This window comes from Muntiacus reevesi, chromosome 2 (assembly GCF_963930625.1).
Source record: "Muntiacus reevesi chromosome 2, mMunRee1.1, whole genome shotgun sequence".
Taxonomy (NCBI): domain Eukaryota; kingdom Metazoa; phylum Chordata; class Mammalia; order Artiodactyla; family Cervidae; genus Muntiacus; species Muntiacus reevesi.
In genome coordinates this window covers 187765196-187782335 of record NC_089250.1, presented here as the reverse complement: position 1 = coordinate 187782335, position 17140 = coordinate 187765196, and the positions used below count along the sequence as shown (strand labels likewise).

Below are 17140 nucleotides of genomic sequence, written 5' to 3'. Positions count from 1 at the left end.
TCAGCCTCGCACACTCGGAATGCTACTCCCAGTTTCATTCCCCAAGCCATGGCCCAGTGCCACGGAAGGGATTGATGAGGACTCAGAAGGGCGTGGGCTCCTGCCCTTGAGAATTCTCGTCTGAAGGGCAGGTGAGGTGCGTGCCTTTCAGCACCCAGGCAACCACACAGAGGGCTGAGGCGTGGTCTGGAAAGATCACGGTGCTGGAAACTCAGAAGGCGGGAATATGTAGGAAGTGGGGCAGTAAGGAGGCCATGGTGGACATGAGACGAGGCTTCACGGTCAAGGTTACCATCTCTCCAGTTCTACTAACTCCAGGTCACCTTGACTGAGCCCCTCCAACGTGCCAAGCGCTTTATGTACTTTGCTGTTGTTCAGTCGCTAAGTGGCATCTGACTCTTTGCGACCCCGTGGACGGCAGCACGCCAGGCCTCTCTGTCCTGCATTATCTCCCAAAGTTTGCCCAAATTTATGTCCACTGAGTCGGCGATGCCATCTAGCCATCTCATCCTCTGCTGTCCCCTTCTTCTTTATGTATATTACCTTTCAAAATACACACAGCAACCCTTTATGGTAGTGACATTTTTCAGATGGGGAAATAGAGACTTAGGTTAAAAAAAAAACAAACAACAAAAAACCTCACTTCCAGTAAGAAGTAGATCTCGGCAGGCTGTCAGCAAAGCTGTGTGCCTGCTACATGTGCCCCTTTCCTCATGGGCTCTCTTTGCAGGAAATACTTCACATACGATAGCATCGTAACACAGCAGAGAGATGCTGAATGAGGAGGCAAGAGACCCCGCCCTGCCCTATGTCTGTTCCCGCTGTCCCGCTGGTTTTTGTGAGGTTTGTCACAGGTCATCCAAGATCCTGGAACCCCCATTTCCTTACCTTGAAAATAGGGAAGTTGGACTTGGCAGTACCAAGTCTTCCTGTCCTTCAAATTTGTTTGTTGATTATTCAGTTGCTAAGTCGTGTCTGACTCTCTGTGACTCATGAACTGCAGCATGCCATGCTCCTCTGTCCTGCACTATTTCCCGCAGTTTGCTCAAACTCATGTCCATTGATTCGGTGATGCCATCCAACCATCTCATCCTCTGCCGCCCCCTTTTCCTTTTGCCTTCAATCTTTCCCAGCATCAGGGTCTTTTCCTATGAGTTGGCTCTTTGCATCAGGTGACCAAAGTACTAGCATATTTAGGGGTAAATATATATCCTAGGATTCGTGAGATGCTGCTTCAGTGGAGGTGGCATGGAGCCTGGAAACCTGAAGGTATAAAACCTCCCCCAGGTGAGTGGATACGTAGCTACAGGGTTGGATGCTGAAGGCTTGGGTTAGTGTTTTCAATCTTGGCTGCACGTTAGACTTAACCAAGGGAATTAGATAACTTTGGGACCCCACCCCAGACCAACTGGTTTGGAATCTTTTGGGGTGGGACTGGTAGGGGTGGGAGAGCATCAGCTTTGAAGGGTGTGAGCCTCTTAAAATGTGGTTAGTGACTGAGAAACCAAATATTTTATTATCCTTCATATTTTAAAATTCAATGTAAATAGTCATGTGTGGTCAGTACGTGCTAAGTTGCTTCAGTTGTGTCTGAGTCTTTGCTACCCTGTGGACCATAGCCCGCCAGGCTCCTCTGTCCAGGGGGTTCTCCAGGCTGGAATACTGGAATGGGTTGCCTTTTCCTCCTCCAGGGGATCTTCCCAACCCAGGGATTGAACCTACATCTCTTGTGTCTCCTGCATCCACAGACGGGTTCTTTACCACTAGCGCCACCTGGGAAGCCTGTGGTCAGTAGGTGCTATATTGGAAAGCCAGGCTAGAAGACAGTTGAAGACTTAGTAGCTTTATGTGGCTCGTTCCTTGCTCCAACCCAAATCCTACTGCTCTTCTTTGTAGTTATATTGCCTAACACCCATCCTTCCCACTTTAGTCTGAGTGGCTAGTTCACAGACTCTGAGTGAAGCGCTCAAATATTCCTCTCCTGGTCTCTGGATCAAAATCCTTCATCTACCTTGGACACAGCTACCATAGCTGGGAACCCAGCTGTCACCAGAAACTTAAGACTAAACTTTTGATTTGAAGAGAGGGAAAGCGCTGAGAAAGGTTTTGTTAGGTTATTTTTGACAAATGCTGGTGGACCGGCTCCTGACAAAAGCAAAATGGGAGATAGAGCACAAATCATAAAATGGTCCACTGAGGTTGCTTAGAGTGGAAGTCCGTGTCTGTGGGAGATGGGGCTGGTGTGTTTTGGGGACATGATGGACAGGGGAATGTATGAAGACTTCCTTTGGGTTTCTTTACGAACACTCATTACTTGGCTTAGTTAGCTCTCTCAGTAATTCAACTTATCACATGTTCATAGAGTCCCTGACCTCTCACAGGTACTGATGGAGATCCTGAGTCCCAAACACTTGAGTCCAGACTGTGACGGGGTTGGTGTGTGTCTCCACTTTATCCCGAAGGCTGTTGGAGCTACTGAAAAATGTAAAGATGAGGGCCCTGTGGTCCAGCTTGAACTTTAGAAAGACAGCTCCAGCAGCAGTGTGGAGGGCAGGCAGGGGAAGGGGGAGATCAGGGAAGGCACTCTAGACAAGAGGCTCCTTTTATATAGTTACAGAGAGAACTGCCAAGGGTCTGAACGTGAGCAGGTGCACCAGGGAAAAGAAAATGAAATAAACCCACTGGGTGACAAAGATGATATGGATGCAGCTTGGCTTGAGAAGTGGTGAACTACAGCCATAAATGAGGAAACAACCTGTCCACGTCTTCTGAGGGGAGCCAAGTGAGGGACAGAACATAGATCATAGAATGGCCCAATAGGTGGAGGCTGCTTGGGGTGGAATATTGTGTTTGTGGGTGACGGAGCTGGTGTACTTTGGGGAAACGGCCCCTGGGTGTGACTTTCCCGCTCAGTTCCAGTCTCACACATACCCTGATTGACACCTGATGTGAGGTCATTGCTACTGGTTGCCCATTTCTGAGAAATTTTCTTTTTCCAGTTGGGTGCCTTAAGAAAGATTAGTGGTGGTATTCACCCCCCCCACACACACACCTTTTTCTGTTCTGCGTACCTGGAATCAGTGTTTCCCAGTAGCTAAGCAACCAGATTTTGGATTTGGATCACCTAGTCTTGAATCCTGCCTCTGCCATGTACTGGCTGTGTGGGTTTGGGCAAGTTACATTCTCTGATCCAGTGTTTTTAACCCGTAAAAATAATACTTCCTACTATATGTCACATTGCACTATATATAGAGGGGCTTCCCAGGTGGCTCAGTGGGAAGAACCCACTGAAAGAACCCGCCTGCCAATGCAGGAGACACAGGTTCGATCCCTGGGTCTAGAAGATCTCTTGGAGAAGGAAATGGCAACCCACTCCAGTATTCTTGCCTGGAGAATCCCATGGACAAAGGAGGTCCTATCCATGGCGGGCTGGTCTGTGGGGTTGCAAAAGATTCAGACATGACTTAGAGACTACACAACAACAACTGCATACAGAATAAATATTGGTTGTGGTGATGACCGTGATGATGGTGGTGACAAAGATGAGGATGGATGGATGGTGATGCTGAAGAAGATGGTGATGGTGGTGATGTTGATGATGATGATGGAGGAGGTAATGGCCAGATGATGAGAGGAATAGAGATCCTCTAGTGAAACAGATCCAGCTCACATGTATGTGAGCATTCTATCCATCTGAATCCTCATGCTCCTCAAGCTTGACATTTCTACTTTCCCTCTCATCCATGAAAAATGAAATAAAATATGCTTACTAGCTCAGTTGATACACAACAAGAGGAGCAGAAAGTACATCAGGGCTTAGCCAGGCGGAAAGCAAATTCCCAAGGAGTCTTTCAAGATCTCTGTTGGGTCCTTTGCAAGATTATGCTTTTATGTTTTTGGTGCCCACATGTCAGGCAGAGAAAAATAAGCCATGGAAATGGGTTCAGGGTTAACAATAGCAGCCAGTTCTCTCTTGCTTCCTGGGGATGAGTTTCCTGCTCAGTTATTTTTCTCACCAAATATTTATTGGGCCCCTACTGTGTGTCAGACATGGCGCTAGACTTTGAAGATACTAACGTGAGCAATACTCACCCTGCTGCTGAGAGAAGATAGAGGAAAAGCAAATATATCAGCTTTGGCGTTCATATACTCAGGTCACAGAAATTCAGTTTCATTTGGACTGGCATGAAGCATCAGCACTGGTATTTTATTTTTTTATGACTCTCCTAGTGATTCTCTTGTGCAGCCAGCAGTGAAAGCCACTGGGGTGTGCAAAGAAACATTGGATGACATCTTGCAATAAGTGAACTGTTGTCAGCGTGGGGTCATGTGGATTTTAGAGAAATCATCTAACCTTCTTCCTGTGTCTTTATGAGAAATGCCATCCATGAGTGTTATAACCACTGGCCACACCTCATCTCTTGGATAGTTAGAATCAAAGAGATAATGGGCATGGTGAGAGTTGGTTTTAGACTCTATTAAACATCAGACCTTGATCCCCGTGGAGCCAGGTCTCGCCCTGGGAGCTCAGCAAGGTCTGGAGCATTCTAGAATGGCAGTCGTGGCAGGACTGGAGCACGAAGTGGAAAGCAGACACCCAGAACCCCACACGCCCCTGCCCCTCGAGTCTGCATTTGAAACGGTTTGTTCTGCTTCTGCGGAGCCGTGAGCTTGGGGAGGGAACCGCTTTTGCTCCAGAACTGAAGTGGGTGTCTGAAATCTGTTCCTCTCCCCCGGCGGCATGCTGCCGAGGAAACCGGCGCCAGGGTTGGTCAGACTGACCTGTGGGGCCCAAAAGGGTCAGGCTGAGTGATGGTGGGAGGAGGTATGTGCAGGAGGGTCAGCCTCTGCTGTCCAGGTAGGAATTGGAAAGAACGTATGGGGCCTTGAAACAAAGGACCATTTGGTACCCAGGTGTGTGGCCAGACTCCCCCATCACCTCCTGCCCATCCATAGACCCACCTTTGAAAATCCCAAAGCTAAACACAAGCCTTCTCAGTGCCTCACTGTGCAATTATGTTTTATAAAAAATTTATTTAATTGGAGAATAATTACTTTACAATATTGTGATGGTTTTTGCCATGCATCAGTATGAATTGGCCACAGGTACACACATATCCTCTCTCCCTCAGGAACCCCCCACCTCCCTCCCCACCCCATCCCCCCAGGTTGTCACAGAGCCCCAGCTTTGGGTGCCCTGCGTCATACATCAAACTCACACTGGTTATCTATTTTACATCTGCTCATGTAGATGTTTCAATGCTGTGCTCTCAAATCATCCCACCCTCTTCTTCTCCCACTGAGTCTGAAAGTCTGTTCTTTATGTCTGTGTCTCCTTTTACAAATAACTTCTTGCTTTCATCCCTCCGAAGGGTATGCATTGCCTTTGGTCCACCATGGTTTTGGAAGTTTAAGTTTCAGATGCCAATCAAAATGAAAGTGGTGCAGGGTCCACTATGGACTGCCTGAGGTCCATAAAGGACATTAGCCACGGTTTCTCTCCAAAGCATGATTCATCATTTCCCTCTCTTCGTGCAGCCCCTTGGGCTCAGGATGAATGGGCTGGATGAACTGGTTTTGGAGGGAGGAGGGAATGCAAAAAAACTAGCATGTTAGTAGGCCTGGAGATACCATTTTTACATAGAATAAGGATCTGACCCACTTAGGTTTCTGCCAGTGTCCATGTGGTCTATCTAGAACAGGGGTCCCCAGTCTAGAATCTAAATGCCTGATGATCTGAGGTGGAGCTGATGTAATAATAATAGAGATAAAGTGCACAATAAATGTAATGCACTTGAATCATCCCAAAACCATGCCCACTGTCCTTGGTCCATGGGAAAATTGTCTTCTGCAAAACTGATCCCTGGTGCCAAAAAGGCTGGGGACCACTGGGAGATGAGAGGATGAGGAGGGGAGTCCCTAAACCGTGGGAATCAGACGTGGATTCAATGAGCCTTTTACTCCTGCTAGTTCATCTTATCCTCATAGCAGCCCTGTGGGATGGTGCTCACAATTACCAGTTCATAGGCAAAGAAACTCAGATCCAGAAAGTTTAGTTAGTCCCCCATGGTTGCGTGGCTAGCTGGGCTTCCCCGATGGCTCAGCAGGTAAAGAATCCACCTGCCAGTGCAGGAGATGTGGGTTCGATCCCTGGGTCTGGAAGATCCCCTGGAGAAGGAAATGCCAACCCACTCCAGTATTCTTGCCTGGAAAATGTCATGGACAGAGGAGCCTATTGGGCTACAGTCCAAAGGATTGCAACTGACGACTAGGCACGTGGCAGTTAATGCTGAGCCAGGACTTGAGTTCAGGTCTGATAGACCCCAGAGCCCGTGCTATTTCAACTATAAAGTTTGACTGGTGTGTGTGAAGGGGTAGAGTACAGAGTCTAAATTGAATGTGATAGGTCTGCGGGAGCCAGCGATGACTACAGAGGAGAGGAGAGGCGTATGTTACAGCTGTGTATTAGGAATTTCAATTAGGCAGCTGTGAGCAAAGCAGACTGTTGAGATGCTCAAGTCAGGAGTGAATGACCAGGACTCCTCTAGTGGTCCAGCAGTTGGGAATCCACCTGCAGTGCAGGGACACGTGTTCGGTCCTCGGTCAGGGAACTGAGATCCCACACGTCCAACTCTCTGTGGCCCCATGGACTGTAGCCCGCCAGGCTCCTCCGACCATGGAATTTCCCAGGCAAGATTACTGGAGTGAGTTTCCATTTCCTTCTCCAGGAGATCCTCCCAACCCGGGGATTGAACCCACACCTCCTAGTTGGCAGGTGAATTCTTTACCATGGAGCCACCAGGGAAGCCCTCTTTATCAATAAAGGATACACAGGTATATTTTGGGCATTGGATGGTGGAGTGGTTCCTCCGAATATTGGGATGAGGATGTGGAAAACTTCTAATTTTTGGACATGACGTTCGAGAGTCACACAAAATGCAGGCTTGGAAACTGAATTCTCCCCTTTCACATTGTGTTTAAATCAAGGACATTTCTCTTAGGCTTCATTCACACATCTGTCCCCTCATGCACTCCCTCACTCTCCATTTACTGATGGGTCATGTGCCAAGGCTTCTGCCACGTTTGGGGGACACAGATGAGGACAGCAATCTCTGCCCCTAAGCAGTTCGCAACCTTGTTGAGGCATGATTTAAAGTGATTAGTCAATCCAAGAATATTGGATTTCTCCAACAGCTACTGTAGGGAAAAAGATAATTATCCAAAGTCTTTAAATCTGTTACCCAATTTAATTGATTTAATTAGGTAAAATTCGTAGAACTGTAATGTTGAAAGGGACCCAGAAGGCATTTATTTCTGTTTTTTTCTCTCTGCCTTCAGGCCACGCTGCACTCAATTTATCCCCCCAAACACCATGCACTTTAGGAAAAGGGGGATATTTCTAAGAACTGTAGCTTTTAGCCTTTTTGGATAAAATTTTCTGTTCAGCGAGCATCCTCAGGGAACATTATGCAGACTTGTTGAAAGACTTGACATGCACAGCTACAAAGTATTGCTCTGAAAGACATGAGTGGAATCATCTACTCACAGACACACACATGCACACATGCATGAAATGGAATCACCATATTCATACAATTGAGGATGTATTAAACATACATGGTAAATACAGAATGCAAAATGCAAGCATGGCTGCAATATGATAAGGACCCTCTGAAAATTCTTTCAGTTCCCAGAAAAAAAAAAATCTCAACAATTGTCAAATCCTGTTTTGCTATATTACAGATTGATACTGTTTGTTTAGTCCTCATTTTCACACCATGCCAGTGGGTCCATGACATGGTTTAAGTGCCTACTTTATGCACATCTTCAGTGACCCCAGTGGTGGTATTTTGGGAGAAGGGCAGAAAGTTGAACCAGAATCTGAGTTTGGATGCTGACTCGCCATGGACTATCCTGAGGCTCATTTGCCACTGCCAACAGTTCTTGTTCAGTAGCTCAGTCGTGTCTGACTCTTTGCAACCCCATGGACTGCAGCACGCCAGACTTCCCTGCCTTTCACCATCTCTCACAAGAGTTTGCACAAACTCATGTCCATTGAGCTGGTGATGCCATCCAACCATCTCATCCTCTGTCGCCCCCTTCTCCTCTTGCCCTCAATCTTTCCCAGCATCAGGGTCTTTTCCAATGAGCTGGCTTTTCGAATCAGGTAGCCAAAGTATTGGAGCTTCAACATCAGTCCTTCCAATCACAGTACCAACCTCACAGGATCTTCACAGAAATCTGATGAGTTAAGGGTTTGGAAATGGCACGACTGTGTGCATCACCTGTTCTTTTTCTAAATGGATATTTGCTGTCATGATCAGGGTTATGACTTGGGGAGATGTTAGGACTATGAGGGACCCTTTAACCCAACACAAGTAACCATGTCACTTTCCAGGGTAAACATTCAGGCACTCACCCTCATGCTCAGAATAAGATCTAATATGGCTCCTGAGGCTGTATGTGATAGGGTTTCTGCCAAGCTCTTCAACATCATCTCATCCCCCTACATCACAGGCCATCACCTATTTATCTCCAGCTCCTGAAACAGTCAAGATGTATCCCCAGGGCTCCTCTGACTACACTGTCCACTGGCTTCCCCTCTTTTGAAACTTCAGCATCTCCTTATGCTTCTCTTAGCAATCAGTTCTTTGAAGTTACTCTTCTTCACTTTTCTTCCATGTCTATGAAGGCAGAGACCATATGTGTCTGTCTTATAGATCCTCATTTCCACAAGTGCTAACATGCTGTTGCCATGTAATTAGGTGATCAGCAAATATTTTTTGACTGAACAGATAGATGTCCACCTGGTGTTTATCACAGTCCATATTTCACAGGAATCTAAATTTCAAGTGACCGAAACCTTGTCAGATTAGTTTAAGTGTGGCTTACATAACCAACAGGTCTAGAGTAATTGGCTCCAGACATGACAGACTCCAGGTCATCACAAACCTCCCCCTGTCTCCTGAGGTTGTTTTACTTCTACTGGCTTCATTTTCCAGTCCTGAGTCTGGGGGTCAGATAGTGTTTGGGTCCCTGGGGGACCGAAAGGGTTGGTGGTGTGATGAACTGGTAGAAAATGAAGCTTGCAAATTAACAGATGTCCTTCACTGTTACAGGCTCTGGGCTCCAAGTTCAGGGACCTCCTTCATCTCTGCATTTCCAGTACCTATTCCAGAGCTTGGCCTACAGTAGGTGCTCAGGAATGTTTGCTAATGAACAGGCGTGTGATTTATTTCCCGTCACTTCTAGGAAGGAGCTACGAAGACAGATGGTCATATGTAAGCTGCCTTCTGCCTCATCTGCTGTTTTGCTCTCTTTTCACCCCTTGGCAGGATCCGACGTCTACCTTCTTCCAATTTGGAGCGTCCATCCAGCAGCAAGCCACGGTCATGCTGAAGATCATGCAGGATTACGACTGGCATGTCTTCTCTCTGGTGACCACCATCTTCCCTGGCTACAGGGACTTCATCAGCTTCATCAAGACCACAGTGGACAATAGCTTTGTGGGCTGGGACATGCAGAACGTGATCACGCTGGACACGTCCTTCGAGGACGCAAAGACGCAAGTCCAGCTGAAGAAGATCCACTCTTCCGTCATCTTGCTCTACTGTTCCAAAGATGAGGCAGTTCTCATCCTGAGCGAGGCCCGCTCCCTCGGCCTCACCGGGTACGATTTCTTCTGGATCGTCCCCAGCTTGGTCTCCGGGAACACGGAGCTCATCCCCAAAGAGTTTCCATCGGGGCTCATTTCTGTCTCCTACGACGACTGGGACTACAGCCTGGAGGCGAGGGTGCGAGACGGGCTGGGCATCCTGACCACGGCCGCATCTTCCATGTTGGACAAGTTCTCCTACATCCCCGAGGCCAAGGCCAGCTGCTACGGGCAGACGGAGAAGCCGGAGGCCCCCCTGCACACGCTGCACCAGTAAGAAGGGCCCTTTGCTTGTCCCCAAAGTGGGGCCAGCGTTCTGTCGTGGCTGTTTGTTTCAGTACTAAGTCACACACGCTCACTGCTGAGAATGTGCACTAATAGAGAACGCTGTGTGTCCGCCTGTGAGATTTGTTGTCTTGTTTGTTGTCTCCCCTCTTCCTCTCTTCTCATGTCCTTTTGTTTTTAAGTAGCATCATCCTTCCTTGGTTTTCTGCAACTTACTGTTTTTACTCAACAATACACCTTGGAAACCTACACTTGAGATCTATATACGTACCTATCTATCTATCCACTTTCTCTCTATAGTTATATCTTAAGTATGTATGTATATATATGTTTATATATGTGTGTATCAGTATATATATACACACATGTACATAAATGTGTAAATGTATATAGATGTATGTATTGACTGAGTGACTAATAGTCACTCTTTGTGTCTGACTCTTTGTGACCCCGTGGACTGTACAGGCTCCTCTGTCCATGGAATTCTCCAGGCAAGAATACTGGAGTGGGTAAGCCATTCCCTTCTCCAGGGGATCTCCTCTACCTGGGGATTGAACCCCGAGTCTCCTGCATTGCAGGCAGATGCTTTACCATCTGAGCCATCAGGGAAGCCCAGATGTATGTAACCATACATATGAATTCATACGTGTGCAGATGCATGTGAACAGACATATATGGGTCTGCACATGTGTATGTAAATATATAGATATAGGAATACTTACATTTCTTGTAACCTACATACTGCGTTCTTCAATAGGGCTGTCCCATGGTTTATTTATCCAATCTTCATAATAATAGAAATTTATGTTGTTTCAGACTTTTTCCATTAGAAACTAAACTTCAGTGATGATCACCCTGACCTGACTTTTCATACACATGTACGAATATCTTTCTAGAGTTGTTTCTAAGAAGTAGACTTTTGGGGTCAAGGAACATGTGCATTTTAAACTTTAAGTGTCTATTGTTAAATTGTCCCACAAAGTAACTGTTTAACTTACATTCACTCTGGCAGCGTGTGAAATCAACTCATCTTCCCACATCCTCACCAGCATGTTACACTTTGGGGAAACTGCCCACACTGGTGCTCCTGGTCTTGGAGTTTGTATGTGAGTTTCTTCCCTTCATACGTCCCAAGTATTTTTGTAGGTTGCTGGAAATCTTGGCAAGCATCACTTTTAAAGCTGCATTGTATTCCATCATGTGGCTGTGTCATAATTTAGTTAACTATTCCCATCTTCGTGGACATTTAAGTTAAATTTTATGTTTCTGAGAAGCATTGTTTGTCTTTACAGGCCATCGTTGTGGCTCAGCTGTTGCGATTGGAATGATCACTCCTACGCTCATTGTGCTTGTTTTTGCCTGATGTTAACTGATTTAACCCATGCTCACTTCTTAGATAATGAGCAGGGTAGCACCGTGATGAAAGGACTGGGCTATGGAGTTAGACTCGCTGGCTTTCGAATCTTGTCGCATCCACTTTCCATGTAACTCAGATGGTCATTTTACCTTTCTGGGCCTCCACTGTGCATTGCAAAGTGGTAATAATAACAGTACTTTCTAGGTCATGATTCTCATACTTCAACGTGCATCAGAGTTTAATGGCAAGCCCGCCTATATACCTAACTATCTATCTATCCACTTTCTCTCTATAGTTATATCTTAAGTATGTTTGTATATATATGTTTATATATGTGTGTATCAGTATATATATACACACATGTACATAAATGTGTAAATGTATATAGATGTATGTATTGACTGAGTGACTAATAGTCACTCTTTGTGTCTGACTCTTTGTGACCCCATGGACTGTACAGGCTCCTCTGTCCATGGAACTGGGCAGTTGAACTGGGCGGGCTTGTTAAAACAAGATGTTCTCAGAGTGTCTAGTTTCTGATGGAAAAAATCTGACACAATGTAAATTCTATTATTATGAAGATTGGATAAATAAAGCATGGGTTAGCCCTATTGAGGGCCCCATGCTCAGAGTGTCTAATTCAGTAGCTCTGGACTAGGTGCCAAGAATTTGCAGTTCTAGTAAGTTCCTGGTGATGTTGATGTTGTCGATCTGGAGAACCAAACTTCTAGGAGATGTCATGAGTATTACATGAGGTGATGCCTGAAAAGTGCTGCTTAGCACAAGTGCTGAGCACTTGGCAATTACTTAATGACTGTCAGAGTGAGCAGTGAAATTGTTTTGGTCATCAGAAATTTCAGTGCACAGACCCGGTGAGTTTATTACCCGAAGAATAACACATCTCTCTAAAATGTCTCAGGCTTCCGTGATGGTTCAGATGGTAAAGAGTCTGCCTGCAGTACGGGAGATCCAGATTCGATCCCTGGGGCTGGAAGATCCCTTGGAGAAGGAAATGGCTACCCACTCCAGTATTCTTGCCTAGAGAATTCCATGGACCAACGACCCTGGCAGGCTACAGTCCATGGGATTGAAAAGAGTCAGGCTCAATAGAGAGAGTAACACTAAAATGTCTCTGGAAGGTTTTAGGACTTTAAATCTGCTAGAGTTCAGAGATAATTTCTGGTCTGGGACTAGATATGTGTATGTGTGTTTGTGTGTGTGTGTAATGGTTTAAAGATTTTACCTGAAATTGACATTTACCTGAAAAGCAAACTCTTGGGTTAAGAAATCCTGGCCCTTTGAAGTTTTCCCTTCCCCTCTCCTCTTTCCCTCTTTAATGATCTTGTTTCTACATTGCTACTTTCAGCATTTAAAATAATTGCCCAAGTATCAGGAAGGAACTCAGATAAATTGGCGTGAATCATGGGAGCATGTTACAGAGTCAGGATTGCTGCCAGCCCAAGACAAGGACTGCGCTAATGAATTCTTACTTTCCATCATAAGTACCCTGCAGCTGGAATATTTGTATGATTCTCATGGAAACATAACTCAATTGTAGGGCAATTGAAATATAACATATACAGGAAAAGGAATTTGAGAAGGATAATTGGCAAGACAGTCAAATCTCTCTCCAGTGACCACCCTGAATTCCATTCCTTAAAAAAAAAATCCGACTGCTCTGAAATGCTGGCCTGCTATTTCCAGAAGTCATGCTTTGAATGCAGCAATGTTGTAGGTGGTATTCCAGCCCCAGAGAAAGAATGCATTAAGTGTAGTGAGCCATCATCCACAGCCTGGTGTTTAATAGAACATCTCTCTGCTGGAAGAGCGCCAGAGGGTTCAGTTCACATGTGGTGCTCAGGCAAGTGTTTGGGGTCCTCGCCACACTTCCCGACTAGCCCAGCATTTCTTAAAACAATCCCAGAAAGAGTGAGACCTTGCTAGGCAAGGCAAGGACTAGCAGCTGGAGATAGTCCCAAGAAGGTGGTTTTTAGGGAAGGGGTTAAGGGCACTATATCTCTCTCTGTCTTCCATCCATCACTCCTTCTATCCAGAGAACCGTGTGTTTGCTTCCACAATCACACATGAATTAGCATACAACTTAAAGAATGTACAGTCTAATGAAGGTGTAGAAAGTTGTCTAAAGACAAACTCAGGTAACAAGTAAAAGTGGAACTGTTAGTCACTCAGTTGTGTCCAACTCTTTGCAACCCCATGGACTGTAGCCTGCCAGGCTCCTCTGTCCATGGGATTCTCCAGGCAAGAATACTAGAGTGGGTAGCCATTCCCTTCTCCAAGGCACCTTCCCCACCCAGGGATGGAACCTGAGTCTCCTACATTGCAAGCAGACTCTTTACCATCTGAGCCACCAAGCCCATTAGGTAACAAGGACTCTTTTTTTTTTTTTTTTTTTTTAAAGGAGAGAATAGTGTCAAAAAGTAGAGTCTGAGGAAACACCCACCCCCACACTGGAGCCAGAGAACAAAGTGAACATGTCATATTTGTTTCAAGTGTTTGAGAGAAATAAAACATTATTGATCAGGTAGAAGTCCTGCTTATACCTTTCTCCCTTTTTCGCCATGGGAGAGAACAGCAGAAAAACACCACAGTGAATTTGTCATGTAACCAAATCCTTGCACATGTTCTGAAATGTTGATGTAGATGTGTGCAGGACCTTAGACCCAATGTGTGTGCACGCTCAGTTGCTTAGTCATGTCCGATTCTTTGCGACCCCATGGACTGGAGCCTGCCAGGCTCCTCTTGTCCATGGAATTTTTCAGACAAGAATACTGGAGTGGGTTTCCATTTTCTCCTCCAGGGGATCATCCTAACCCAGGAATTGAACTTGCATCTCCTGCACTGGCAAGTGGATTCTTTACCACGAGCACCACCTGGGAAGCCTTAGACCCAATGGATAGCTCTTTTTAATATATATAAGTGGTATCTGATATGTTGGAATTTCCTTTAGCTCCACCTTATGGCTCAAGCATGGTCTATAAGGACACATAGAATTCTAGCATATTCATCTTCATTGCTTTTTTTTGTATTCTGTTTTATGTATTCCATCTTTTAGTTAATCATCCCCCTTTGATGGACATTTGGGTTGTTGACAGTAAGGAATCTTCAATCTGGGTAACAGAACACGGGCTTCCTTGGTGGCACAGACAGTAAAGAATCCGCCTGCAATTCAGGAGACCTGGGTTCGATCCTTGGGTTGGGAAGATCCCCTGGAGAAGGGAAAGGCTGGAGAATTCCACGGATACTGGAACCTGGTGGGGCCGCAAACAGTCGGACACAGCTGAGTGACTAACACTCTCACTTTCAGCAGAGAACATGTGTGTCTGCATCCTGATTCATCTTTGTTCAGCGCAAGCCCATGACTCCAGAGTTAGGAGTTCTCACTTCGGGCTTTGAAAGTTACATTTTCAACTAGAGGAAAAAGTCTTAGTTTGCAAAGCAACTGTAAACAAATAGCTCTCATCACTCCCACTCTGTAGTGTGGAGGATGCAAACTAGCTTCCGAAGAGGTTCAGGTAAAGTCACACGTGATGGTTTCATGGTGAGGTGCTCAGGGACTGGGGGTCCTGCTTTGACGGGTTGAGTTAGACATCTTGGGTCTAATTAGGCACGTCCTCTGGTGGTCCTCATGGACATTGCTGGGAGTCTGGCGCACGGAGTTTGGGTAGTTAGGATACTGTACAGTTGTTCACTGCTGACAGTGCTGGACCAGGTATAGAAGACTGCTTGCTGGGTAATGACCCCACTGTGGACCTGTGTCTGTTCTGGTCTCAGGAAAAAAAGAGTGGGGGAAAGGGGAAATGTTCCTGATGTTTAATATTCCTGGTTTTAGAGATGGCACTTGGAAAAGAACAGTCAGCATTTTCCAAAGTTCAAAAATAGCTCAGCCATGTTACGTAACCTGTGCCTTGCTACTGCAAAGTTATTAAACATCTGTTCCTTCGCCAAGCCCAGAGCACATCGCTGGCAACTCCTGGAGCTGTGAAGGTAAACCGTTACCTGTTTCGTTGGCACAGAACCTAGGCTGCTCAGACCTGTCCTGTCCCGAGAAGGCTCGGGTTTGCTAGTGGGTGGGACCCCGGGAAGGAGCACGCGATCACAGTTAAGAGTGTGGGCGCCGGAGCCGGGCTGCCTGTGTGCCAATCTCTGATCTGAACTCTCCTGGATCTGAGACTCTGAGCAGGTCACTTGATTCCTCCAAGTCTGCTCCCTCAGATGTAACAGGGGGATAAGGAAAGTTTTGTTTCTTAACCTAGAGCCTGGCATATGGAAAGCGATCTGTAAATGGTTGTGTGTGTGTGTGTGTGTGTGTGTGTGTGTGTGTGTGTGTGTGTGTGCGCTCACTTGTGTCCCACTCTTTGCGACCCCATGGACTGTAGCCCGTCAGGCTCCTCTGTCCTTTGGATCCTCCAGGAAAGAATACTGGAGTCGGTTGCCATTTCCTCCCGGGATAAAAGATGACTACTATTGATTGAATGTGTGCACACTTGTGTGTTTCCTCATCCACTTTGGAGGGGACACATTTTACATTTATTGAGGAGGAGGTCATAGAAGGGAGAAGGTGGGTGTTTTTAAGACCTGAGTGCTCTTGCGAGATGATTACCTTGGAAGGAATGCTGTGAAGAACACCACTAATGGGAAGAAGGGTAGTGTCGAGGAGAGAAAAATTCAAGGGAAGGGTAATTGCCAGCTTGGTTTCGAATTAGCCACATATTTACCAAGTATTAGTTACTAAGTGCTCTGAATTCAAGTTTTAAAAAAAAAGCCTCTGTGTGTGTGCGAGGTGTTGGGGGGAGTAATTTCTTTGTATTGTAGTAGAATGAAGTGAAAGTATATTTGTAAGGCACTGACCATTATGCCTGGCATATAGCAGTAGTCGTTGTTCTGTCTCTAAGTCGTGTCTGACCCTTTGTGACACCATAGACTGTAGCCCGTCAGGCTCCTTTATCCATGGGATTTCCCAGGCAAGCATACTAGAGTGGATTGCCATTTCCTGCTCCAGGGGATCGTCCCGACCCGGGGATCGAACCTGTGTCTCCTGCATTGGCAGGCAGATTCTTTTACCACTGAGCCACCAGGGAAGCCCTGCGTGTAGGTGGTATTTCACAAATAACTGTAAAGTCGTTGTCATCTTCTTATGATGATGATGATCATTTTTATTACTTTAATTTTTGCTTATTATACTGCACGCTGTACACAGACAGGAAAGAAAGAAATGGAGGTATATTTCAATCTCATTTCTTGCCGATTGAGTTATGCCTCTGTGTCCTAGGACTCCCATTTCAGTTAGGGGAGGAGGACGTGGAGATGTTACTACACTGGAAGTCAAATAGAAGCGCTCAGGTAGATCTAAAGCCCAAACCAAGGCAAAAAAAAAATCTCTTGGATGAGTTATGAATTAGTATTGAAGGGAAGTTATTTGGCTTTAATTAATGATACCTGGCTTGACCACTTGTGTTTTACATTAACTTCCTGATTTATGAAGTCCAGTTTCTGCTTTAAGAAGCAACAAGATTGTAAATTATCACCCGGACAGGAAGGGAAATGGAAGGAAGATATATAAGTGAGAGTGAGTTTAATTCATATCCAAGTTACATTTGATACTTTTTTCAACCTTCCTTTCTAAAATAACCATAGGAAAATCTGCTGGTTTAATGACCCATTAAGAGACTGAGCTGAACCTGCTTGGCATATTTTTATTTGATAATCAGAATTATCACTGTTGGTTTCTTTTTTTAATGCCAGTAAAGGAGCCTGCTCAGTTAATTCTCTGAGCTTGACCGGAGTTATAACTTCCCTGGGCGAATGTGATAACTCTCTGCAAA

At 45.6% G+C, this 17140-nt stretch overlaps 1 protein-coding gene across 2 annotated transcripts in view; it reads left to right on the top strand.

The window, feature by feature from the left end:
* Nucleotides 1-17140, top strand: part of GRIN2A (glutamate ionotropic receptor NMDA type subunit 2A) — a 420050-nt gene that overhangs the window by 233877 nt on the left and 169033 nt on the right. For both annotated transcript variants that reach the window (XM_065920287.1, XM_065920288.1), the window contains exon 2: nt 9336-9928. In XM_065920287.1, coding sequence (XP_065776359.1) covers nt 9336-9928 — 593 coding nt within the window. The remainder of the gene's footprint in view (nt 1-9335; nt 9929-17140) is intronic.